Raw genomic sequence first — 26,684 nt, forward strand, 5'->3', positions numbered from 1 at the left:
CAGAGCATCCCAGTTGATACAGGGTTCTGATTTAAAAGCTGGTCTGATCCTTACAGCTTTGGCCTAGGCAAAGTGCAGGGGGTTTTCTGTTGGTACTGACAATAACGTGTATAATCACTGATCAGATCTAGAAAACCTGCTCTGGAGAGTTCAGTGTCTCAGCAGAGCAGCCCAGCCCTTTTTACAGCCTACTCAGTGCACCTTCTGTAAGTGAACCAACCTGAAATTCACCCTCGTTCTGCTGGTCAGGGCCAATTACTTTAAGTACTGCCATTATATCAAGTGCTGGCAGGAAGCAGTCCTGTTTTTCTGCTTAGAGAAGTGGCACCCATTTCTTAACATTGTGGGAAAATAAATTTCAATTCTTCTGCTTAGTTCTAAAAGCAATGAGTATTTTGTTAGTGTGGAAATGTTAAAAAAAAATAATAAAATTTCATGTATTGAGGTGTTTAAATGTACAAACGATGCATTCACTTGGCTCAGAAGTCTGAAAGTACAGAGTAAAGATGAGAAGCAAGTCTTTGTCTTTGAAGGAATGAATGCAACAGGTTTGTTTTCTCATTCTGGAAGGAGTGTTTCACAATGGAACCTCTTTTATCTTACTTGAAATGTTGTGTCGTTATCTACATGGATGGTGGGGGGGAAAAAAAGACCAAAGAGGATGCCTTCATGTTAATGAATTTTTATGAGTACTGTGGGTATTTCAGAGCTATAGATACGTCTGAAGCAAGTTCACTAATTGTGGAGCAGCTTTGGGGTGAACTGTTGAGGATTTCAGAAGTAATATCAAAATGAGGACTTGTGTCCATTCAGCGTGTGCTTCTCTTGCTGCTGGGCCACAACTCGTGTACTGTGTGCATGCACCCACCTGGGGGGGGCTGCAGCGGGTCCAGCTGGAGAAGGAGGAGCATTCCCAGAGGAAATTAGGAAATTAAAGTACGGTGTCATACAAAAGCTGTTTCTCTGTGATAGTTTGGTTTCCTCTTCTTAAGGCCATGGGGGGTGTGTAGGATCTTCACTAATGGGAAGTTTTATACTTTCAGCATGTTGTAAGAGCACAGCTACCGTTTATTAATGACACCTCCAAGAAATATCACTTAAAAGAACGCCTTTAAGATCTGTTGTCTTTCAGAATACTCCCTAAAGGTTTTTGACTGATACTTTTGTCACAATGTCATCGCACCAAATTTAACAGTACTGAATATTCTTCTTGTTGTGGAAGAACAAAGTAATGGAGCTATTCAGGTGGGACGCTTAAACAGAATGGGAAGACAGTGCAAAGCTTTCCCTCTATAGCTGTCAGTCTTTAAGACTGCGGTACATTGGGATGAGTTTTAGGAATTTGGACTGTGGAAGAGAGGAGATGGGAATAAGAGATGAGTGACTGTGAGAATTCTCCTTAATAACTCTTTAACACTCCTACTGAGTTGTTGTTGGATATTTGCCCCTTTACCCTTGTAGAAAATCCTCAAGGAGGTGATTTACCTTGTTTAACACAAGCCAAAGGATTAACTTGAAAACTGAGGCAGGCTCTGGGGTCAGGAGCATGATGACTATCTATTCTAAATATCTTGAAAGAACTGCAAAAAGTAGTAATTGATGCAAAAAACACAGAGTAGAGGGAAGCACTTGCTTTACCAGCAAGTACAGAAATGGTTGTAGTAGCATTGATTCCAAGGCATGATGATGCTAATCAGGAAACCTCTCTGCCCATATGACTTAGCCCTGAGTGTCTCGCATACACACATGCCCATGCACATGGAACTGGGATATAGAGTGCTATAAGTCTTGTCCTTCCCTTTGGAAGAACTTCCTGGGTCTGTCTTTATTGGATTTAGGCATGGAATGTGTTTAGAGCTAACACACTTCTGCCTTAAATAAGTTCAGCCTTTTTTTGAAGTAATATTTCATCTTCTGCTGTATTAAATACAGCACTTATACTCCTGGAAGGGAAATATAATCGAAAACAAAATGCCATTTTTCTAGAATTTGAAATGAATTTAATTGTATCAAAAGACAGAACAGTGGTGCTGATAATCCTTCTGTTTGAGAATATGAAGCTGAATAATCCTCTTATTTATTTCCATACTCTTCTTTGTCTGTCTCTCATGTTCCTGCAAGCACTCTCTTGAAAATCCACATTTTCCAGCAAAATTTTCCTTACAAAAAAAAAATTCTAAGCATTTTTTTCTTACAGCTGTTTTGAGCATAGATATCTGTTGGTTTCAAAAGAACAGCAACAGTGTCTTGGTTGTGTTCGCCTCTGTCTACTGTCTCTCTATTTTCCAAGGGCAGATTATACTAAAACAATAGTTGTTAGCCTGTGACAGGGATGTCTTTATGTGTCTGTTCTTTGTCTGTCATTCCATCTGATGTTTGTGTCTCTTGACTGTTCTTGCTTTCGTCTGTCCTCCTACACAGTATCTCCTCTCTCCCCACAGGACTATGAGAGTAAGCTGCAGGCCTTGCAGAAGCAGGTGGAGACACGATCCTTGGCAGCTGAAACAACAGAGGAGGAGGAAGAGGAGGAGGAAGGTGAGTTTGGAGCTGAAAGCAGTTTGGGCACAATCAAGCCTAAACAGATAGTTGCTATAATGTCTCCTGCAATAGATAAAATATAAATATCCTCAATGTGTAATTTTCACAGTATAAAAACGAAAAGTATGTATTAACACAAATTCCCACATAAATAGTTGATTCATATCCTCAAAATCAATTGATGTACAAGCTAGCTTAGTTTAATTATAAACTTTGATTTGGTGATTTTGAATTTGAAGGAATCTGTCTCATGGTACTAAAGGAGTTAAAGTATCTTAAATATACCTCTTGCTTTTGTTTCCTTATTCTGATTTTTGAATTTACTTTTGTTTCTTCTCCTTCATAGGAATTGTTATGTGCTGTGACATCTCTGAATAAGTCAATTCTGGACAGTAGACAGAGTTTTATTAGTTCTGTAATACTTGCTTTCATTCCTTTGTTTTAGCACTTAATGATTGCTAACTGATTTAAAACAACAGGAATAGGGTGTTTTTGTTTTCTATGTCCCTTTGTTTCTATACCCTCTTACTTGACGTCTTTACTCTGGTGCCAGTAGTGAGAAAAATTGAATCTAGTTTTTCCTTGCTGAATAGTAAAAGTGCAGATTTCTGTTTTATGTTTACCTCTCCCAGAAAAGGTATTGGGAATTTGATGGCACAGCCAGCAGTAGTGTTTGGTATTGCGTGTGATGGCTTAGTGTTCTCTTTCTTTCTTTGCTCTTCCTAGTGACCTGGACACGACACGAGTATGAGCTCGCACAGTGGGCTTTCAGGAAATGGAAGTTTCATCAGTTCACTTCATTGAGGGATCAGCTCTGGGGAAATGCTGTATATCTGAAAGAAGCCAATGCAATCAGTGTAGAATTAAAGAAAAAGGTAGAAACATGCAGAGTATCTTTTTGAATTTTCTGATTCATTGCTGTTGACTGTGTAGTCCTCCTTTTAAATGCTGAGTCTCTTACTTTCTTTTAGGTTGCATGTTTTTAACGTACTGGTTTGGGCTTTAAAGCGTTCAGAAAATCACAGACCTCTCTGATTCAGACTTCTGGTTGAATGAGTATCTTATGCAAATTTGATGGATATTCTTCTCTTCATTTCCCTTATGCTGTTCCTGTCCATATCATAAACACATGTGCATGCAGATTTCCCCTGGGGCCTCAGTTTTCCTTTCCAGTTATAACTTCATGTGGTCAATTATCTCCCTAAGAGAAAGCGAATGCTGCAGGGTATGCTAAGTCTGTAGTTTTCCAGACCTCTGCTAGCTTTGATAAGAGGAAGTTATGTGTATTCAGCTGAAAAAAATTTTTGTTATTTAAAAACAAACAAAAAAAAATGACATGAATTAACAAAACTGAGCTTACTCACAGAAGCAGAATTCAAACTTCCATCATACATTGCGTTAGGTTGTCTGTCCCCTTTGTGATACTGATATCTGGTTTCTCTGAACGTTTTTCCATTCAGGTGCAGTTTCAGTTTGTCCTGCTGACTGACACCCTCTACTCACCACTGCCACCAGAGCTTTTGCCCCCTGAGATGGAGAAGACCCAGGCCAACAGGCCGTTTCCTCGGACAGTGGTAGCTGTGGAAGTCCAGGATCTGAAGAATGGTGCAACGCATTACTGGTCCTTAGAAAAACTCAAGTATGCAAATGTTACTGGAGAACAAACTTCTTTATATCCAAAGAGCTTCACTGAAAAATTTAATCCCTTGCTGTTCATTCTGTTTTATTTGGCTTTCTGTGTCATCCCAAATGCCAGCTTTCCAGATAGTACAATATGTTATAAATGCCAGCTTTCTGCGAAAACTGCCTTAAATTACTCAGCAACGTTGTGTATGATACAAAAAAAGATGCAAAAAATATTCAAAACTAGATGTCAGAGAAGCGTAGTTAGAAGTTTGAATTGAATCCAGCGTATATATACTCTTAAGAAGTGACCTTGCTTCTTGGCTTGTGGGTGTAGCCTGCAAATATTTTCCCAAATCTCTTCCATGTCGTGGGTTCACAAACACACTCCTCTGTTTTATATTTTTCTTTCCCTATTTATAATTTGGTATAGGTGAATTTTTGTTGTTGTTATTGTTGTTTTTCTTCCACCTCTCTGTATTAACTCTTGAATCCTTCTTTCTTCTGTGCAGGCAGCGGTTGGACCTGATGCGTGAGATGTATGACCGAGCTGGGGAAATGGCATCCAATACGCAGGATGAGAGTGAAAGCACCATGACAGGCAGTGACCCCTTTTATGATCGCTTTCACTGGTTCAAGCTGGTTGGAAGGTATGTGATGATAACCTCAGCTCCTGGTACAGCTCTCCTCAGTGTGTGGATGGGATTAACTTTGAGTGTGGTTGTAAACTGTGTAGCTGCTTAGTGTCCATTTTGTGTGCTGCCTTGCAGGGATTTTTGACAGATTGAAACTACAACAAAGAGGAGAAACTGTTCTTTTTACAGTTGCCAGTCCTGGTATAACGTTGTAGAATCAGATTTAACTGAATGCTAAGTAAGCTCTAACTTTTTTTTTTAATAAAGTTGCCTAGCTAGGTTCTATCTAAAGTCACTGGAGGAGTGCACAGAGAATATGAAGAACACTGGAATGGATGGGAAAAGTGGTCCAGCGCCTTATTTACATATGTGGTTCAAATAATTTAAGTTCTTCTGAAACAAGGATTACCTAATGGCTGCATCTTGGCAGTATTTTTATTTACAAAAGTCATGCATGTTGGAAATAAGAATTGTTCTGTTAAATGGATGTGCCGTCAATATCTGTATGTTCACCCATCTTTGTATTCATTTTTTGTTTATTCAAATTTGGTCCAAGGATGCTCTTTTTCCTGGCTCTGTTAGCAATCCCTTTCCTTATGTTTCATTCCATTTGAGATGGTTTGAAGCCTTTGCTTGTTGTTCACTTGGGCTCTATGCTGATGGCAACAGACGACTGTTAAATGAAGCATTCTTCTTTCCCCTCACTGTGTTAATCAGTATTCCATTAACTGATATCTAGCTCCCCCATTTTCCATGGCTGCGTGAATGAGCGTCTTGCTGATCGCACGCCCTCCCCCACTTTCTCCACGGCTGACTCTGACATCACTGAACTGGCTGATGAGCAGCAGGATGAGATGGAGGACTTTGATGATGAGGCCTTTGTGGATGATACTGGCTCCGACGCTGGAACAGAGGAGGGATCAGACCTCTTCAATGATGGGCACGACCCGTTTTACGACCGATCCCCTTGGTTCATTTTAGTGGGAAGGTTGGTGAGGTTACTGTGAGAATGGCCAAAAGGGACCAGCTCTTGCTGTAGGTTGCAGTGTCTATGCTTTGTGTTGCATAGAATATCTATCCAGGCAGCCAAAATAGCCATCTGCATAAATTGGAATTCTAAGAGAATGAATATAGTTTAACACCTAAGTTTTAAATTCTACTGTTGGAGGCCACGAAGACCGAAGTAATAATTGAGAAAACAGTATTTAGGTGTGACAGTGGATATACTTCTAGTTATAGACAAGTGTCACAACACAGAATGAGTGTGGTTTCGCTTCTGTATGGTATTCAAGCCTTATTTATAGCAGTCCTCTATTTAGCTATTGCAAGGTCACGAAGATGACATTGTAGTGTCTATTTTTCTCATATGGAAGAGAATATCAGAATATGCTGGGAAATCTTTAAGTCTAGTTTGATTGGTTTACTTTTGGAGAACTCATCTAGCATCCTCTGTGTGGGAAGAGAAGATGGCAAGTGGAGAAGGGAGAGTGGCTCTTTCTGGATGAGGAAGAGTATTATTTGAGATTATTTGATTTTCAGATTTTTTGACTCTGTCTGTTGCGTAGCAAAAGGTTATCATCATTAAAAATCACTGGCTGCTGTGTTTATCAGTGTGTTCCCCAAATGCTATGTCTGAATTTCTAGAACAAGCTGACCTGTGTGTTCTAGGTGTCTTATTTATTCAATTTTACCAATCCAGATCTGAATAAGGTGTTGTCAGGCCTCAATCTGTGCTGTGGACCCCAAGTACAGCAAGTCACATTAAAAAAACCTCCTACTTCCTGTTATTACTTCACAGATAGTCTTGTTCAAACAAGTAGCAACATGTAAGTCATGGCAAGAAACGGGAAGATTGTACTTTAGTGACTTTTCTCCCCTTTGTTGTGGTACCACTCACCCAACTACATTTTTTCTTATTTGGTCACTGTGTGAGCCAGTCTGCTCGCAAAGCAGCGAGGCAGGTGGACAAAACAGCTGTTGTACAAAATATGAGGGGGTAAGACTGCATGGCAGGTGGAAGGGAGGAACAAAGGAGGAGGAACCGGAGTTTGACTTTAACCTTGTCTGTGATTGTAAGAAGGGAAGACAGTCCTGGTTAGGAAAGTGGGATCTTTTATACAGTTCCTTCACATGCAGGAAACTCAGCTGCGTTGTTTGTAAGAATGAGGGTCTGTTTGTTCTTTTGAAAAGAACAACAACAAAAGAAGCTTTTAGGTTAGTTCAGCTGTATTGTATAACCTCATTCTTTGTCTGGAGTGCATCTATTAACCAATTGCAATTAAAACTTGAAACTCTCTTGATCTTATTGTCAAGACAAAAATTATGGTTACTAGAGATGCAAGTATCTACTGCAGAACTCTTTGATCTCTGTGAATTTGCACCCTTATGTGCAATGTCTGATAATGCATTTAATAAAACTTAATATTCAGGTTAATCTGATCCCCACGAGTCGTTTTGGGAAAGCCCTTTTATCAGCTTGGTAGTGGCTGTCAGCTGGTTAAAGCACACGTGCACTGCTTGCAAAGGCGAGGCTGCTTTCTGTGACAGTGCTGGCATCCTGGACGCCTTCTCTTGTGCATGTTCTTTCAGCACAGGGCTGTCAGTGCTTGGGAAAAAGTTGAACTATTCATCTTTATTTCACAGACTTCAGGAAACACAAGCTGAGCAAAGGCAGCGTGCAGTGAGAGCAGTTGTGCTTCCTGGCAGTTACACAGCTTGCTTCCCGTTTCCATGTGTTAAGGACAGTACTGAGCTCTGTCTCTGCAGACATTCATACGAAGCTGCAGCAGTTAAGGAAACTGTCCTGCACCATGTAAGCTGCATGTAATAAAGGGCTTTGCTTGTGTTGTGGATTGTGTTGAGGAATGAAACTTTGTATTAGTTTTGCACAAAGATTTTTTTCCCATTTGTTGGTTAGATCCCTTGTGTTTTCATGGTGCTCTGGTTCTGTCAGCAGAAAGTTATTTAACCCCAATCAGCAGAAACAGTTTTGATTCCTCATTGTATTACAGCATAAGAATTCTACTTCTGGACAGTGTATCTTAAAGTATCAGAGGATGTGTCCATCTAGGTAGCTATTATCTCACACATGGTAGCCTTCCGTTCATAACAAAACCAGCATTCTTGACTGCTTTTGATGAAGCATGTACTATTTGACATGTTGTGCAACATGGAATAAAAGGAAGAAAGATTTAAATTTTCTTTGTATCAGCAATAATGAGTTCAGGTCATGAAGGAGAGGATAAGGAGACATTGATCGTGTAGTTGTCCAACTTCTTGGCCATCATGGTATTTTTTTCCCCTCTGCTCTGTGATGGTCTTCTATTGGTACTATAATTAAGGAAGAAAGAAAAGGGGGTGAAAAAAGAGCTGGTCCCTTTAGCCATCTCTTCTGGCGTGTTGGGATGTTTTTAAGGCTGATTCCTTGTAGTTGTGTGGCATACCAAACATTTGCTATGTTCTTAAGGGAGGTGGGAGAGGATGATGGGACACTTTATTTAAATCTTGACATGTTCATTTAAAAATATCTGTTGTCATTCTGAGTTCTCTTGGTTTTGTTTGATTTCCAAACAGTTTGTGTTTGTTAAATTTCATTTCTAGTTCTTGTTGTGAGTATGCTATTTTACCTCACCAATTTTTCTGCTAATCCAACTCCCCCCTTTCAGTCTGCTGGGCTGAGGTGCATTGGGACACATGTATGGGCTGTCCGGGGGTTGGGAAACCCCCCAGATGTGGGGAAGAGGAGAAGGATAACCTTAATATTTCATCTGCTCCAACCTGATGCTGACTTAGGACGAAGCAGAAGGAATGGCACCCAAAGGAGTATTGCAGCATAGAATTGCTCTTTCCTCTGTGCAGCACACATGCGGTGGCTCTCTGTTCTACAGAAGATAGCATTGACTTCACCAAACAGAAAGCTGAAGACTTCTTGCATTATGTGCTTTCCTTTCTCTAAGTTAAAATGATTGAAGTGAGCTGGGTAGCTGGATGGAAGGGCGTTAAGGGCGATGAGAAACACTTCTTTGGCTTTCTGCTGATGTGGCAAAAGTGCAGTTGTTAGCGAAGCTGAATGCTTTGGCAGCCATACATTGGATACCAGCTTCAGAACTTGAGTCATACGTACCAAAATATACTTTTTGTGCAGTTAAAATTCTTTCTTTCTAGTAGTTTGGCTTTGGAGTAGGAAGGCTTCTGTACGAGTGCCGCTAGTAGTTATGAAACCGTTGCTTATATATGTACTGGTACAGTATTCCTTTCTGTAGGGACAAATATCTGCTCTCCCTCCCTTCAAGTGTGGTTTTCAAAGTCCTTTTTCCTGGTGAGCCCAGAACTGCCTTCCTGACTGCCATCCCTCGTCTGGTCTGAGTGAACAATTCCGGGCTGTTGGTGCGGGGCCGTTCTTTTTGCATGGTGGGATGCTGCTTGTTCAAATGAGCACTGCCTGAAGTTTCAAAGTTGGAAACAAAAACGCTTCCTTGGGGTGAAAAATAATCCAATTTTGTTACTTTTAAATTTAATATCTCCTCCCTTCCCCTGCTTTATCAGTGTTTACCTCGCTTGGGAGCAGACTGAAAAGGAGTTAGATCCTAATCATAGTCAAATGTTCAGTTGCGGTTTTTATCATTGTATCACTTTAATTTGTTTTGGTTTGTTACTTTTAGAGCTTTATTAATCATTCTCTTTTCTGTTGCATTTTGTCACCATTTCATTTTCAGTAGCATTTTTTTAATCTCTTTGGTTCACAGCTGACACATTTGCTTACCTTGTCATTCCACGATGGTTCATTCTGGGATTGGGCATGGGAACCCACGGAGGAGCACTTACCTTTCCTGGCTTTGGTTCTTAGCTATGTGTCATGAGTAACTGAACTGGGATGAATTTGGAACAAATGCAGCTGATGGCACCAAGCAGAATCAGTGAACATTCTGAGCTCTGTCCTGCTTTGTCATGCAGGACGTTGGTAGTGAATATTAAACTAGGAGACTTATAAACCTGATAAATTAATTACACTTATTAAAGGCTAATAAAAACGACTGCAAGCAGCAAATCCAGCTAAACAAATCACTAAAGTTTCAGTATAATTTAATTTGCATAAACTCATAATAATTCCCTACGTAATTAGTTATCCACTTTTAATTTAGCAACTGGTAAAACTATTGGTTAAACTTCCATCCATCTCAGCCTTCTGAACTCTGAAGCAGCCCACTTAGGTCTCTTGTCCTCTTTTTCCCCTTGTGGAGAACCATCTCTTACCTGGCTTGTTGGGCTTCTCCACATTTCCAGTTTTGCTCGAGCTGATTGCTCTGAAATGTGAGATTTTAAGAATTTCTGCAATTCCCTGCAGGAACTTAAAGTGACTTGATCACGTTAGTCTAATTTATAATTAAAATGTATACAATAAAACATGTTAACTGTTCCAAAATAGACCCTTCTTGTAGTTATATATGATTTTGCACATTATTGTATAGCAGGATCATCCTGTGCTGGCCCCAAATGCTGTTATTCATACCGTAAACTGTAATTTCTAAATGGTTGCTATAGAGTTCAGTTGTGTTTTTTAAAGACAGAAATGTAATACTTTAAAGATATTTATCAATCTTCCACTATCCATGCGCTCACTGAGCCTTCCAGGAAACCTGGCAGATGAGTTTTCATTTACTGGGGAATTTCTGATTCCTCTGCATACGACGTAATCTAATGTATGTAGAAAATACTCAGTCAAATTTCAGTTTTAAGGAGTATTTTAGCTGTTAACTAAAATATCTGAGGCTTTGTGCACACAGAAGATAAATTCCCTTTTGATTTGTTTAAAGCTATGCTCGTAGGGTGGAAAAACAAAATTCTTTATATTTAGTAGTTCCTTAGTAGACTTCAACCATCTTGTTAACAGCTCTGTTTACTACTGTAGCACATCTAAAATTACCTTTAAAAAGACATCGCCTTACATGTTCTCCTTCATATGTTTTGTAACTCACTAATATAAGCCCTCTGTCTCAGGTTTACTGTGATCTAGAGTGTTCTGTGGCTTTGCTTAGCTTTGGCACTGCCGAGGAGCCCTGTGTGGGCAATGTGGATACAAGACCACAGTACAGGTCTAACAGATGGAACAAAGTAAACTGTCTGAAGATTTGAATGTCCCATTAGCCAAGCAAATGCTGCAGTCTGGTTTTGCAGACGATGGCCTAATGCTGTTTGTGTTTTCTTTCCTTCTTATTACCAGAGCATTTGTATACCTGAGCAATTTGCTGTACCCCGTGCCTCTGATTCACCGAGTAGCTGTTGTTAGTGAGAAGGGAGAAGTACGAGGATTCCTGCGAGTAGCAGTGCAAGCTATAGCAGGTGAGGCTCTCAGCGAGCTTTATGTCGCTGCTCTTTGGTGCACTGTGTGTAGCTGCAGCTTTAAAAAGCATACAGTCCAACAGCACCTATTCTCTCTTAATCCTAAATAATTTTAGTGTTTCAAAGAACACTTTCTCTTTGTTATTAAGTTGGTATTGAAACTTTTTCATCAGTGTAAGCATGTGGACCAAGCATGGATAAACCTTGAAATAATGATACTGACCAGAGGCTTTGAACATGGTGAAGGAATGCAACACTGCTTTTTAAGTCAGCACAAAATAAAGCAAAGGTTCTTTTTTCTGACACCCAGAATAAACAGTGCATAAGGGTATATGCAAGTCTGATAATTGTGGTGACTCGCAAAAAGTAAAATGTGCTCTGTGTTTGTTCCTCTTAAACCACCCTTCTGAGTAATGTGCAGAAGTGTACTCCATCATTGTCTGGCTGAATAGCATGTGAAGAAGCTCCTGAACAGTTTTCAGCCTAATATAAACAAAATTCAGTAGCAGTTTTCTGCTTCATTGCCTCACTAAAATATGTGAAGACTGAGAAAGTAGGGAACATGCTGGAGCAGGGTTGATGTATGGAGCAGTTACCATTTCTATATGGTTGTGAGCTGCCAATGTATGCATGCCAGAGCCTAACGCCTGCTAGTCACCTGCAAACGGTGGTTTTTTACCACAAAATCCTCTAGTTGAGTTTTACTGTTGGTAGTTATCCATGTTTCATCAGTGCTGGTGAAACCACAAATGCTTCCCATCGTTTGTCTTTTTTAGCAGTGGCTACCTGCCAACATTTCTTTATTTAGGTATGGTAACCTTGGAAGTTTCTTTCTCCATGGGAATGTAAAATGAAATCTCAGACCTGGAAGATGTGTGAGAATCACTCTGGCAAGAGCTAAAACAGCAACTGAAATAAAAACTATGTTAATGTGTACTGTAGACTTATTTCTAGGTTAGTTTGGTCTCCATGGCATTGTCATCCAAATAAATGGATGATATAAAGGAATACACTATGACTGTTAGAAGTTGAAATGTGGGCATGTCTTGAAAAAGTGCTATGGCTTTATTTGGTCTCTAGGTGAAGTTTTGAAGCACATTCTGAATCTTGAATTTCTCCTGTAAGAATGCATTTACTGTGGAAAACGTAGCTGGCATTTAACCAGGCCTCCTTGTTGGTACTCCCCATAAGGAGGGAGAGGTGAAATGGGCAGATTGTATGGACAAAAGAACTATCTTTCAAACTTGTATTATGTATTTGTGGAGCTTTGCTAGTGTGATTGCCTTACTTATGACTAGATAATTTCAGATGGCAGTTTATATCAATGTAGGTATACCCCTCATGAGGGTCATTGTATTATGTTAAGTTCAAGTGTAATATTTAGATGTGAACAAGTAATAAGAAGGAGTATTAAGGTCATTTTGCATTCAGAATTCTCTATAAAGTTTAGGTATATTCACAGTGAAGCTTGGTGGCTTGTCTTGGTTTCCCACACTGAAGAGTTCTGTTATCAGTTGACTGTTTTTCTCTGCTCTTTCCTCATTACGCTTTTTTCCTTTCTTGATGTTTTTTAGCTGATGAAGAAGCCCCTGATTATGGATCTGGTATTCGACAGTCAGGCACAGCTAAAATTTCATTTGATAATGAATATTTTGATAAGGTAAGTGTTAAAATGTAAATAAGTATCTTTGAGCACAATAGCTTGGGCTTCTACGAGAAGTATTAATTCAAACAGAGGAAGAAGGACATGGGAAATCAGGAAACTGCAGGCATCTGTTAAATGCAACTTCACTTAATTTTTCAGAGCGATTTTTCTGCTGTCGCGATGACCCGGTCTGGGCTGTCCTTGGAAGAATTAAGAATTGTGGAAGGGCAGGGACAGAATTCAGAGGTTATCACTCCCCCAGAGGAGATAAACAGAATGAATGAGCTCGGTAAGCAAGAAATATGTAGGATTGTTTTTGAGAACCTAAGGATAATTTCGGACAATTTCAGTCAGTGGTAAAAAGGGGATTTGGGATGTCCTTAAAAAGTGTGATAGATGGGGAGAAGTTGTTACTAATGCATTGCATATGGCAGATGGTGAGGTCTTTGTTTGAATAACTTTGCAGAACAACTGTTTCTGTGTACTTAGGGCTTTTTGTTATCATAAAAAGCAATTTGAATGTGTGTTGGCAATACATTGCTGTCTGAAGGAATATTTCTAAAGAGTAAAAAAAAACAACAAAAAACAGCAACCAAAACACAAAAAATCATCCAGACCAAAGGTTTTGCACCGTGGACTGTTTCTTTCAGACCTGAAGTCATCCACTCTACTGGATGGAAAAATGACTATGGAAGGATTCACTGAAGAAATTGGTAATCACTTGAAGCTGGGTAGTGTGTTTACCTTCCGTGTGACAGTGCTGCAGGCCAGTGGCATCCTTCCTGAATACGCAGACATTTTCTGCCAGTTCAAGTAAGAATTTGCTCTTATTTGCATTAGACGATGGATGGTTTAATAGTGAGCACAAATAATAGCAGGCAACAAAGGGTCTGATGGAGAGCTTTTCAAATCTGTGGTACAGCAGAGAAAAACACTGTTGGTTATCAGAATTCCAACTACAAACAATGCCTGCCTTGTGTTAGCATGGTGTCAAGGAGTAAAGTTTTGCAGGAAGGAGTTAAGAATCAGTGGGCTCTTGAAGTGGCTTTTTTTCAGGGTTTTGTTTGAATTTTTCCTTCTTAATTATCAATATTCAAATGCCCAGGCACAAAACATACGTGACCCTTGAGTAAATCAATATCTCTCTGGTAAAAGTGTCGTTTGATTTAGTTTTGTAGGAAAGAGAATGAAATTTTGGTGTCATAAAGCTAAAACAGGAATTTTGGTCCCAATGTAAAAATTGTGGTCCCAAAGATTCTAAGCTATACATGACTTTTGGCTGTCATGCAACTCCTCGTAAACCTCTGGCAGACTAAATGTATGGGTTTACTTTTGGTGTTGGGTTCACAGCACAGCAGTCTCCATTAAGCAGTACTGTTTTTTTGTGCATTTTTTTCATTTTTAAAAAGCTTTTTACACCGTCACGATGAAGCTTTCTCAACAGAACCTCTCAAAAACAATGGCCGAGGGACTCCGCTTGGTTTTTACCACGTTCAGAATGTAAGTACAACTTCTGATGAACAGTAAGTGATTGTTATAGCACTGGGGAGTTGTGTGTATCCTTCCTGTTAAGCTCAGGAGAGGTATGTAGGAAGGAGGGGCAAGGAGAATTACTAAGAATAGACAATAGGAGGAGTGATCAGATGGATGATGTAATCCCCAGTGGAGAACAAATTACAGAATGATTCTCCGTGGAAGATTTAACTCCACAGTTTCACATCTATTTCCTGCCTTTAAAATCCCTGTTTCCATTCCAGGATGTACAATGAAAGCAGTCTAGAATTCAGGAAGTAAAATATGTATGAATAGCAGTTCTCGTGATCTCAAATGAACAGAATAAATCTGTTGTCATGAACTGTGGAATCCCTTTGCTGTGTGTAGCTTCCACTTCTGCTACTTGGAGTGCATCATAGTGAGGCTTCCAATTTTTTCTTTACTAGAGAGATAAGAACTAATCCTTAGAACAAGAAGGAATGCAGCTGCTTTTTTTTGTTCACTGGGAGCTCCTCTAAATAGTGTGAAGACTGTAGACTCCTAAAATTAAAATTCACATTTTTAAGGCTTCTTTTCTGTTTGCTTCAATTTCTTTCCCTGCTTGCTTAACAGATTGCTGTGGAAGTGACAGAGTCATTTGTGGAGTACATCAAAACAAAGCCTATTGTTTTTGAGGTCTTTGGACATTACCAGCAGCATCCTCTACATCTACAAGGACAGGATCTCAATAGGTATTGTTTGCTGTTCTGGCACAAAGGCTGATGTGATATTGTTCAGGTTACTCCTGCAGGTCAGGCAGTTTTTCATACTCCTGAAATTATATAGCCACACCCTCCTGAGTAGGAATCCTGACTAATGTACGTGTACTGGCAGAGGCCTGCTTACCCAGCATAGTGTATTTTGTTAATGAGTGATGGGATTGCCTTACCATGTCAAACACGGAATGCTGTTTTGCTGATACTGCAGCATCCACCCTACAAACGCTGGCCGTAGTGTATTGCTGGAGGACTTAGATCCCACTTAGTTCTGGGTAAATCCTCATGCTCTGCAAGGTTCAGTATTCCCTCAGGACAACCTGCTGCATAAAGATAGGATGAAAAAGGATGAGAGGCAAAATTAAGGAGAAAACAAAAGGCTTTCAATGTATTACACATTTTGGAAGTACTGAGCATTTGAATGTTTGGATTTGGAGAAAGGACCTTCAATCCCCTTCAACAGTTTAAGGGAGAGGAGGCTGGTTGGATTACTTGGTCTGGTTAGCACTCCTGCTGAAAGCAGCAGCTGCGAAGAGGCAGCATGTGCAAGTTTTAAGAGAAAATGTCAGTAGAGGCTTGTGCCCTTTCCTGAAGATATTTTGGGAAATGTCTGTTACCCAGTCAGATTTTCGGTGCAGGATGAGGGTGGAGTAGTTGGAGAGTGTAAATAGATATTTTTCCTCAACAGCTAGAATTAATTAAGTTGCAATAGAAAAAGGATTTGTATTAGTCAGAGAAGTGTGCTGAATCCACTTATTGTGACTGGTAATATTTACCTGTCTTCATAGGATTGTGGGAGTCCTTTTAAAGGTGTATACTGCAGTGCATGTATACGTGTGTGTATCTATTTGTATACAACTTTGCTTAGCTGCCTCTAAAAATTGTCTTCTTTTCTCCATAGCCCTCCACAGCCTTCTCGAAGATTCTTTCCTCCCCCTATGCCACTCTCAAAGCCAGGTGAGAACAGTTCTCTAATTCTGTGCATCACATGTTTGTATGACATGGAAGATGAAGGTTTAATATACACGTGAGCCAAACAGGGCACCAAGAAAAGAAAGAGAGTGAACTCTGCAAAGGGCATCGGATCCATCTTTGTCTATCTTCCGCTTTATATATTCAACCTCTTCTTGCAGTAAATGCATCTTGGGTCATTAAAGGGCAGAATTCGTCTCCTGAGGTGTTAACTGTATTCCATGAGTTCTGGCTGTGACTCTTCACGTGCTTACTGAGCACTTGTCTGGAAATATACTTATTCATTAATCACTGTCTTTCTGCTGTGTAACGTTTTTGGTCACTGAGCTAGCCTTGTTGAAATTATTCTTGTTTTTCTTTGCTTAATTTTAACAATGCATGCTGAACTCTTCTGGTGTTTTTTTTCCTTCCCCATTTCACCTCTTGCTCTTCTGCTTAATCTCACATGCATGTTTCTACCATCGCTGTTTTTGTGTGTTCCATTCCCTTTCCAGACCACGAAAGGAAAATTGAATTAATTAGGTATCTTATGTCTGGCTATGTAAACGTGCATGTGCTGAACACACTGTCCGAGCATGCCAACGTGCTTGCATCCTCTGCTGTGGCTGCTTTCCAGGATGGGGCGGACCAGCTGCCACCCTTTCTGTTTCTGCCTGTTCCCAGCTGTCAGAGTGAGCGGGCTCCTAAACGAGATGGTTAGTAGCCACATTTGATCTACACTAGAGGTAGAAGTAGTTTTAAAACGTGCTTCAGGAGTCCTTTTTCCTAATTGTGATCTTGAAGTATTCTTGGGTGTAGACCTGCTGCGGCTACAGTCACGGAAAGGTGATGCCATGTTTATGTTTAGGGTTATGCTAGAGAAAATAAGCTCCAGGATGCTAAGTATCACAGATTCTTCTGTGGTCCTGTGTTTGTTCCCCAAAATCTTCCAGACCTGTTTTCTTATCTTCTGTAATAATCTTGAGACATTGGAATGAGAAAAAGCAGATGTAGAGGAGTTGATCTGCTGTGTTCTGTAGAGGCTTCTGTTTTGCTCATCATGTTTTGTTACTGACCTGATAAGTACAGTGCTGATTCTTTCTTACTCTGGATTAAGTCTTATTCTGCTTCTTTATGTATGCATTTTATCAGAACTGGTACAGGAGACAAGCACTTCACAACATAAAAGTGAAGACCAAATTTTTACGTTTTTAATTTACTTCTTTCTATGGGGAAGGGAAAATGCACGTTCTGTGTTTAAAAAAAATATTGCAGATGAAGAGACCAATTCTAAACTCCAAACTGTTAAACAATAAAGTAGCTGGTGGGCATCTGAGGAAACTGTTTTTCTGTGAAGCTACAGAGACTTCTGTTATATACTTTTACAAGTTTTTTTTCCTCTGTACGTTTCTGTTTTATTGTGACTTTTATTTTTATTATTTTTTTAATCCAAGTAACCTGTGTTGATACCAGCAAATTGAGGAATAATGCTGTAAACCTTATCATCATGGAACAAAATGTGATCTGAACATGTGCACAGAATACATGGTCTTTATAAACCATTCTTTTTTCTTTCTTTAAGTGCCAGCTACAAAGCTAAATACTATGAGCAAACCCAGCCTGGGCCAGAGTGTGAGCAAATACGACCTCCTTGTCTGGTTTGAGATCAGTGAATTGGAGCCAACTGGCGAGTAAGTCAAGCATTAATCATTTGTGTTTTAAGAACAGCGGTTAAATAGGAAGTAGATCGTTTACCTTGTTCTGTTCAAAGAGTGGTCTTTGGATGGGGTTGGAATTAGATGATCTTTGAGGTCCCTTTCCACCCAAGTCATTCTATGACAAGGTGGCTGCTTAGTAATCATTATCTGAAGGTAGCCTGGCTTATGTTATTCTGGTCTCTGTCTGGTTTGTATCAAAGGGGTATAAATTCTGCTGGCATTTGTTGTCCTCACTGAAAAGGACTGAAGAGACAGAATTGGCATTCCTTAACGCTTGAAGTGTCTCTCCATTTGAAAGCCCGTAAGCATCAGCTAAACAGGGCTGGGGACATTTTTTTTCCTGTGTTAAGGCCATGAATTTAAATTACTTGCAGACGTGGCTGAATGACTTCTGTAGTATACCCTATTTTATGTTCACATCTGCAAAGCAGAAAGTCTTCCCCTGACAAGTCTTCAGATATGACATTGAGAAGTGAGTTACACAGAGTTTTCCAGAAGATTGGATGTGAGGAAATGGTCTCATGTTTTTCCGGGGGAGGTTTAGATTGGACATCGTGGAGAATTGAGTGGTGGTTGAGCACTGGTACTGCTGCCCAGGGCAGTGGTGGAGTCCCCATCTCTGGATGTACGTAGGTCACTCTGAAAGTATGTCTCGTGCTTCCATGGAAACTACAACAGATAAAAAGAAGAGCACAATAACACTATTTGATAGAGCAAATTCTCAGTTACAGAACACTATTTTTCAACATATTCACCACCATTAGCTGTGCATTTTCATCAGCAATGAACAAATCCATTGTAAAAGTTGGTAGAAGTTTCTTCAGATTTTATACAGAGGTGAATGTTAGTGGCAGAATACACACTAATGTTGCTGTGCTATTTTTCCTGCCTTCTGATTTCTGTGTCTCACGTAGGTATATTCCTGCTATTGTGGACCACACTGGATGCCTGCCTTGTCAGGGGACATTCCTGCTTCACCAGGTACTAATGAAGACTGTAGAGCAGCAAGTTTCATCTCTGCAGGGGATTAGAGTGCTAATGATAGATTTTTGTCTCTCATGTCTTCTCCTTTCCCATAGAGCTGTCTAATGATAGCTGTAGGGTCAGTCATCTTTCAGTCTGAATTTAGTCTGTTAGCTTTGAGCAGTGTGGAGAATGTTTGACCTCTGGTATAGTGCTGCTTCCTGTGATTATCGGTGTGCATTCTAATCATGAAAGATGAAAGTCTTAAAAGCAAGAACCCCTGAGACCAGTTGAGTGCCTCCAGCGTGCGGACACGGATTTCATTGTTTTTTCTTACTACATGTGGCTGTAAGACAGAGCTGTACAGTGACCACATCCCAGTGCATTTTAAATGCTTGCAATTAATCACAAATACTACTGTAATAATCCTTAATAATACATATATGTATATTTGTCTTTAGCTGGATTCAAACGACAGTCCTAGTTCAATATTGTTCATAAACTTACTTTGTTTTTCTCTACTTTCAAATTCTCAGTTCACTTTCAGAGTCTTTACTGTTGACTTTGCACTTACTCTCTTTCTTACATGGATAGGAACAATTCTTTAACTTGAGAATAATGGTTGTATTCCAATTAATTTCCTTAATAAAACAAAGAATTTTGATTTGTGTTTTTACAGTGTAAGTGCAAAAGAGATGATAGTGTGTGGGGTGGGAATACTTCCCCAGTATTAATTTTTGGTTTTGAACTCTACCAGGGAATCCAACGTAGAATCACAGTCACCATTATCCATGAGAAAGGCAATGAGCTGCACTGGAAAGATGTACGAGAGCTGGTTGTTGGTAAGTGCGTTCTGCTTTGGGTGTTGTTGAGTGAGGAAGAAAACGTACTAATGATAATTTCTCTAAGTCTTTTTCTGCTGTCTTAATGAGTATTGGATATGGGAGGAGTTGGATTTTGAAAAAGATCTGAAAGAAAAACTTAAATCTTGCAATTTCCGCTTAAATCTGCTGCTTTAATTACAGTCTGAAATGAAAATTGGAAAAATAGTTTATTTCTGTATTTGAAGATATAATTGATTTTTTCCCCCCTTGTCCCCTTATCAGGACGTATAAGAAACAAAGCAGAAGTAGATGAAGCTGCTGTGGATGCTATTTTGTCTTTGAATATTATTTCTGCAAAATACCTGAAGTCATCTCACAGCTCCAATAGGTGAGTGTGTGAAGAGACTCTTTTTAACAGGAATCTAAAATTCCTTTGATGTGAAGTATTGGTAGAATGTTTGGAAAACTGTGAATGTTGCTAATGGTTAAATGCAGAATCCCATGGGGGCAGGAAATGCAGGCAGAGAATGAGTGTTAGAGTAGTTTCTAGATAAAGCTGAAGTCTGTTCCTCTACATAAAAGATACTCCGATAATGCATTTGGATGACTTTCCACTTGTAAGGAAAGTTATGGGAGGTAGGAAAGGGAATGGCTTAAGAGAGTCTCAGAATTCAGGCCAGAACTTGTAAAGTGACATTAAGGCTTGTTGCTAGAATAAAGCATTGTAAGAAAGGCCATATCAGAGGGAAGCATTTATGGCTGCATGGATACCTGTATTAGTCCTAAAACAAGCATATGGTGAGTTAAGCAAGAGCCATGCTTTTTAATTTAAACTTCATAGTTGATGTGTTTATAAAGATGTTTCACAAATCGACTTGAGTTCTGATAAGGTGATGTTTGTTCCACGTAGCTGCGCTGCAATCATTCAGGCAACAGGAGGGCTTCACTCTGAGATGTTTCTGGCTGCATATATCTCCTCAGTAGAGTGCATCGCTGTAAAGATCAGTCTGACTCCTTGTTGTTTTGCTTCAGTGTCTGGAACGAAGGGCAGTGAAGCAGGGTGCTGCGTTGCTGGCAGAGCCTCTTCCTGCTCTGACATAACCAAGTCACTTGACGGCTCTGTGGCTCCACTTATAGCTGGTGAAAGCAGGAGCATCTCTGAAATGTAGCTGAGCCTTTCTGGAGGGAAAGGGGTTGTCTGGGAGCTTGTATCTGCTGCAGCTGCTGAATTCTGGAGACAGTGTGCTTCCAGGCACTGGAACAGCCTCTAATTTCCTTTTCCATCAGAGGAAAAGACTTTGAAATATCACTGCAATATTAAAGGTGGGATCAGGATGCTGCTCCTGCCAACTGAATGTCTTCCTGCCACCTAGTGTCTATAAACATGTACAGTGATAGTATTTTTAGCAGTTACCCCTTGCCTTCTTGTAGAATTGGCTATTTTACTTCTGGTGTATTTGAATTAATGAATCAGTATCTCTGGGACTTGAGGCTTCCCAGTCTGATACTGCTAGGTCTGCAGTGGAGAAGTGCTGTACCTGCTGTACTTGAGCAGTTTCAAGAAACTCTTGTATAGTTTCCTATCAGGAAGGCTGCTTGGATGGATGAAGGATGAGGATTAGTGTAATGAGACTGCTGACCATCCCTTAATGAAGTGCCAAAGTTGAACATGGGAGATGAGTGTATGGCAGGGTGGTGGTGTGCGATTGAAGCTCTGATCCATGTCTTACGTTTGTTCATTGTCCACAGACTTGTTCTATGATGTTTTTGTCAGCTTTTTCTGTTCCTCTCACTGTTGCTTCTGTTCTGCTTTTGGCTGCACTAACCGAAGCTCTTTCTGTGTTTTTACAGGCTCTTTCTTGATAAGGATATGCCTAGGTATTTTCTGTTTGCTTCCCTTGCACATAAAGGTTCTTGAAAATAGAATGCTTTATGTATTTTGTATTGCTGCCATCTCCCTTTTAGTTAATGAGTTTTGTTAGCACACACCTTAGCTTTTCTAGAAGCGGTACATCTCCTCCTGCCCCGTGTCAGGGATGTATTCAGGTAAAACTCAGTAAAGAACATGTGAAGATAAATTTTCCTTCGCACACAATAGGCAGCTTCCTTCACTGAGTCCTTCTGATTCTCAGAATGTTCTGTCACAAAGTAGTCCCTATTTATAGTCCTTGCTGTTCTCTTCCTTTGTTCTGTATCAGAACTAGATTTGGAATTTCTTACTGTCTTTGACTCTGTAATGCTTGCCATGTTTGAAGCACCAAAGCAAGAGCTGAATGATTAAGTTACTTGAAATTCAATCTCACAATTGCCCTGAACAAAAAGCCGTGGCTGCCATGTGACTGGCATTCAGCCTCCACTCTTAGCTTGGATTTGCATATGAAATTTAACCATGTGGTTGCTACTTCTTAGCTTACCAGTTGGCAAAGAAGCGAGACATTTAGTAGCTGCTCAGACTGGATTCCTCTTTCACCTTCCAGGTTTTCCTATGGATCACAGCCAAGCATGCTGGCTGCACAGTCTCGGACAATGTGCAGTCTGCTTTCTGTGTTCTGCCTTTTTCAAAAAGAGAAGGCTGAAGTCTTCAGTGCTTTCAATTAACTGCCTTTAACACCAAAATCCACTTAAAAATCATTTCTGACTGTACATCGGTGCCTTTCACGTGTTTCTTCTGTTTCCTGTGCTTTGCCTTTTCTGTGCTCCATTTTACTCCTCACGTTATTTGCTATACTGAAAGAGGTTTGCTCGCTTCCATTTCTTTGTGTCTCTTTATGACTATTCTAGCAAGTTCTGGTTTGGACAGACAAGCCTGTGTGTATTTATCTTCCTGGCTAGACAGAATCCAATAGAGTATCTGTCTCAAAGCTGTGTTTGACTCCAACTTGACATTGATCCAAAAAGCACCATTTTGCTAGAGGAGCATTTAGTTCTGTGCTGCTTAATGTTTATGCCTCCTTTGGTGTAAAATACTGAAAAGGGTGCTGTATCCCAGAATGCTGAGACCTTTTTCCAAAGGAACACAAATGAAATCAGACTCTACCTGTGACAGAGAGAGAGCTTGTTTTCTGAAGCCTCTGTTAGAGTACAGTTTTGGTACTGTAGATGAGGACTTAGCTGTCCTTTGTGTGATGCTGTCTCTCACCTCTTACCTGAACAGATGAACATTCCTGATTGCTTCAGTAGAACTGTGGGAGGCTTCAGCTCCTTTCTTGCCATGTACCAAATCAAAGAGATCCCTTTAAAAAGTTTGTGTTAGATCTGCAAGTTTTCACCTGAAACTATTAGGTAAATGGGAAGAAATCTTTATCACTTGAGTACAGGACTTATCACTGCCTATCAGTCTTTCTGATTAGCTATCAGAAGCTGCTGGTTTTATATCACTATCAGAAAGATCTCTTCTGTTACTAAATGCCAGTCCTATAATATGATAGAGGGTTAGCGATGTTGATTTAAAGTAAATAAATCTTCCCATGCACTTTGGAGGTCCATCTGTGCTGAATTGCACCTGAATCAATAGAGAGAAGCTCTGTTTGTTTAGAAACAGTCTTACTGCTGGCTGCCCTGTGGTGTTGTGATAGCTTTTGTTCTCTTCTGCATTCCTGCTTTTGTCTTTTATGTGAGTCTTTCTGAAAACAAGCAATGGCATCTTATGCCAAACTATTTGCAGTAGAAGTAAGTAATCTTGAGAAAGAAGAGAGACGTTTTTGCTTCAAGTATTTGGCGTGCAAACCACTGTGGTCAATAACAATTACATTGGATGGTGGTGAGGAAGAGCTTTGCCTGACCAGTGAGAGGGAGGGGTGCAGAGGAACTCTGAGGAACTCTTGCTGTGCTTTTTTTTCCAGGACTTTCTATCGGTTCGAAGCAGTTTGGGATAGCTCTTTGCATAACTCCCTTCTCCTCAACCGAGTCACCCCATATGGAGAGAAGATATATATGACCCTTTCTGCTTACCTGGAGGTTAGAATTTTGCATTTTCTTTTCTGCTTGTTACTCATACACAACCATTGGAAACAGCAGGCAGTGTGTATCTGAGACAAATGCCTGCTGGAAGTGAAATCCTGAAGCCAGTGGAAGTCTGTATTCATTTTCTGAGAACCAAGTGGAAAACCTATTTGCTGTTAACATATTGAAGTGGAGGCATTACTGCCTCACAACCAATGTGAAGTGAAACTGATGACCTTGTTACCTTTCTGTGCCTCGTTTTAGCTATCTTTCTGTCTTAAAATCTTTTGACGTACGACCAGTGTTGCAAACAAACAGTGGCCTCACTCTTGGTTTTGTGTGTGAGATGCTGTTGTTTTCTGTAGTACAATTATTTCACCCACAAGATGTGTCAAGATGATTTTAACAATTCTCTTTCATGAAAACACATACCAAAAACCCACCAAACACCCAAACAAGAATAATTTCAAGAAGCTGTCCCACTAAAAAAGGGAAATTGTGTAACTTAGCATAGTTCTCTGCAGACACTCATTCATTCTTTTTTTTCTTAGCTTGACCACTGCATTCAGCCTGCTGTTATAACAAAGGATGTTTGTATGGTCTTTTATTCACGTGATGCCAAGATCTCTCCACCACGATCACTGCGCAATCTCTTTGGCAGTGGCTACTCCAAATCTCCAGATTCGTAAGTGGAGTTGCTAATTTTGCTATTTGCTGTTAGATGCCCTGGGAAGGGCACAGTGAGATGGTCTGCCTTAGCCAATAGTTCTCCAGTCTGGTTTTGAGCTTTTTTTTTCTTGTTTGCATTTCAGTGAAATTCATGGCTTATCTCTGTATTGGCCCTATTTCAAGCTTTTGTCTGAACAGCTGGGACAAGAGATCCATATTTCTAGCCTGCATATTGGTGACCCTGATCCCAAACTGAAAGCTACTGTTGCAATGACAGCTTTTAATGGGGGGGGGAGGATTAAAAAAATAAAAATAAAATTGAGGGAAATGCCACGTTTAGAGATCTTGCAGCATGTCCTGGCTATTTTATGTTAGATGTAGTTCTAGAAAGGACTTATTCTTCAAATTCTGTTTGGGGACGCAAAACGGAAGTTGCTCTACATTATTTCTGACGATAATATTTTTTTTCTCCTTTGTTTGCTTGTGAACAGCAATCGAGTAACTGGGATCTATGAACTGAGTTTATGCAAAATGGCAGACACAGGGAGTCCCGGTAAGCAGTTACTAGGTGTATATGCGTTAAAGGTACTGTGAACTGGAATATTACAGTAAAATTCCTTGGCAGAACGGAGTAAATACTTCTGTCTTGATGGAAAGCAGTTTGTGTGTTCCATAGGAGTGACAGAACGTTGCCATTCCATTAAAAATCCACATCAAAATTTGTACAGGCTTTTACTGTTGACCTGTGTCTGTGCTTACCACTGAACCGAGGATTCACTGACAGCTTCATGTTTTTCTCACTTTCCCAGTGCTGGGAAACTGAGCCTGTACCTGGGAGTTAGAGGGCATAATACGTTGCTCATTATACTAGATAGCTGGGACTTGGCTTTGTAATGATAGAATTTTTGTTTGCCTTTTGACTACTACATTTTAGGTATTGATGACTTGGAAGAAATATCATTCGCATGGTATCGGTAGCTTTTTCTCTAATATCTAATAATCAAAGCTTTTGCTTTTAGTTAGACTTGACAGGAGGTTGCATTTAATGGCAGTAAATAGAAAATACCTGAATGAAGCAAGAAAGCCAAATTAGACACAACCTCTCTCTGATGTGTGATTGCTGTTAAAGAATATATTGCCTTGTGCACTTCCTGCCAGACAGCAGCAGTGTTGATTCATTGCAGATTGCTAATTGACAAGTGCTTCTCGGTGCTTTCCCTCAGACTATGTTTTTAATAAGCGTGGTATTATTTTTGACTGCTCAGGAATGCAGAGGAGGAGGAGGAAAGTCCTGGATACATCTGTGGCATACGTGCGTGGAGAAGAGAACCTGGCAGGGTGGAGGCCCCGAGGAGACAGCCTCATTCTGGAGCATCAGTGGGAATTGGAGAAACTAGAGCTGCTGCATGAGGTATGTGAGGAGAGGAGGGGAAAGCAAAAGGGCAACTGTGTGTCTGAGTTTGCATTTAGTGTAGGTACCGCCTGACCTTCTGAGCCGAACAGTTCCCAAATCTGAGTTTATTCTCAAAGTTGAGGTTTAAATTTGTTCTCCTACAGAGTAGATGGAAACGTTTACTTGCGTGAATCTTTCGGGAATGCATAAGAACTGAGTAAGTGGTTGTAAACCAGTGTCCTGGATCAGATGATACTCATTTCTTTTCTTTTCTAGGTGGAAAAAACCCGGCATTTCCTTTTGCTTCGTGAAAAGCTTGGTGACAGCATCCCCAAGTCTCTGAGTGACTCGCTGTCTCCCAGTCTGAGCAGTGGAACCCTCAGCACCTCCACCAGCATTTCCTCCCAGATTTCCACCACAACCTTTGAGAGTGCTGTGACGCCCAGTGAGAGCAGTGGCTACGACTCAACAGATATAGAGAGCCTGGTGGATCGTGAGAAAGAGCTGGCCACCAAGGTATGACACAGGAGAAAAGCAGCAAGGGTCTGAGTAGAGTTACTGAAGGTGATGAAGTATTATGAACTTCTCAGATAGCATGGTGAATATCAAGCCTTTTCAGTAGATGTTTTATAAACTAAAGTTTACATTTTAACAAGAGAAGTGGTTATTCCCCTCTTCTGTTTTTTTTTTTTTTCTTTTCATGGCAGTTTTGAATTTGTATATTCTCTCAGGAGTTGCCAAGTGTGTCACAAATTGCCTTGTTCTAATTTCCCTGCAGAGGTAAAAGTAAAATCCTTTCCTTTGTTTTTCTCCTCTCAGTGTCTGCAGCTTCTGACTCACACTTTCAATCGGGAGTTTAACCAAGTGTACAACAGCATCAGTGACTGTAAGGTGAGGACTTCATACAGTGCAATATGCTATGCTTGTAGAACAGCAACAATATATTTGTAGATTGTAGAATCTGTTGATGGTATGAAGAGACTGAACATTCTGTATGAGCTCCCTTTAAATGCAGTCTGTTTGAAGTACCTGGTATTCAGTACCAGGTTCCAGAGACTGTTGAAGGAATTTAGAAGTGATGTGAACTTGAACAATGGTATAGCTTATAGCTCATCAGCAGGTTGGAGGTGCTTGTATAACTTTATTCACTTCCCTATGCAAAAGAATATATCAGCTCTTAACAATACTGGCAGTA

The 26,684-nt window shown here is 40.2% G+C and overlaps 1 protein-coding gene across 24 annotated transcripts in view; it reads left to right on the top strand.

The window, feature by feature from the left end:
* KIF1B (kinesin family member 1B) overlaps positions 1-26,684 on the top strand; it is an 85,041-nt gene that overhangs the window by 50,588 nt on the left and 7,769 nt on the right. For 9 of the 24 annotated variants that reach the window (XM_040651332.2, XM_040651336.2, XM_040651335.2 and 6 more), the window contains 24 exons: positions 2,442-2,535; positions 3,265-3,413; positions 3,999-4,177; positions 4,674-4,811; positions 5,536-5,784; positions 11,017-11,135; positions 12,710-12,795; positions 12,940-13,069; positions 13,431-13,593; positions 14,190-14,280; positions 14,887-15,005; positions 15,931-15,986; positions 16,496-16,696; positions 17,563-17,671; positions 18,613-18,679; positions 19,419-19,503; positions 19,768-19,873; positions 21,337-21,363; positions 23,328-23,442; positions 23,979-24,112; positions 24,588-24,649; positions 25,362-25,507; positions 25,766-26,005; positions 26,309-26,380. In XM_040651332.2, the coding sequence (XP_040507266.1) occupies positions 2,442-2,535; positions 3,265-3,413; positions 3,999-4,177; positions 4,674-4,811; positions 5,536-5,784; positions 11,017-11,135; positions 12,710-12,795; positions 12,940-13,069; positions 13,431-13,593; positions 14,190-14,280; positions 14,887-15,005; positions 15,931-15,986; positions 16,496-16,696; positions 17,563-17,671; positions 18,613-18,679; positions 19,419-19,503; positions 19,768-19,873; positions 21,337-21,363; positions 23,328-23,442; positions 23,979-24,112; positions 24,588-24,649; positions 25,362-25,507; positions 25,766-26,005; positions 26,309-26,380 (2,937 nt within the window). The remainder of the gene's footprint in view (positions 1-2,441; positions 2,536-3,264; positions 3,414-3,998; positions 4,178-4,673; positions 4,812-5,535; positions 5,785-11,016; positions 11,136-12,709; positions 12,796-12,939; positions 13,070-13,430; positions 13,594-14,189; positions 14,281-14,886; positions 15,006-15,930; positions 15,987-16,495; positions 16,697-17,562; positions 17,672-18,612; positions 18,680-19,418; positions 19,504-19,767; positions 19,874-21,336; positions 21,364-23,327; positions 23,443-23,978; positions 24,113-24,587; positions 24,650-25,361; positions 25,508-25,765; positions 26,006-26,308; positions 26,381-26,684) is intronic. The other 15 variants (XM_015297159.4, XM_015297162.4, XM_015297160.4 and 12 more) reach the window with 6 other exon arrangements.

This window comes from Gallus gallus, chromosome 21 (genome assembly GCF_016699485.2).
Source record: "Gallus gallus isolate bGalGal1 chromosome 21, bGalGal1.mat.broiler.GRCg7b, whole genome shotgun sequence".
NCBI classification, from domain to species: Eukaryota; Metazoa; Chordata; class Aves; order Galliformes; family Phasianidae; genus Gallus; species Gallus gallus.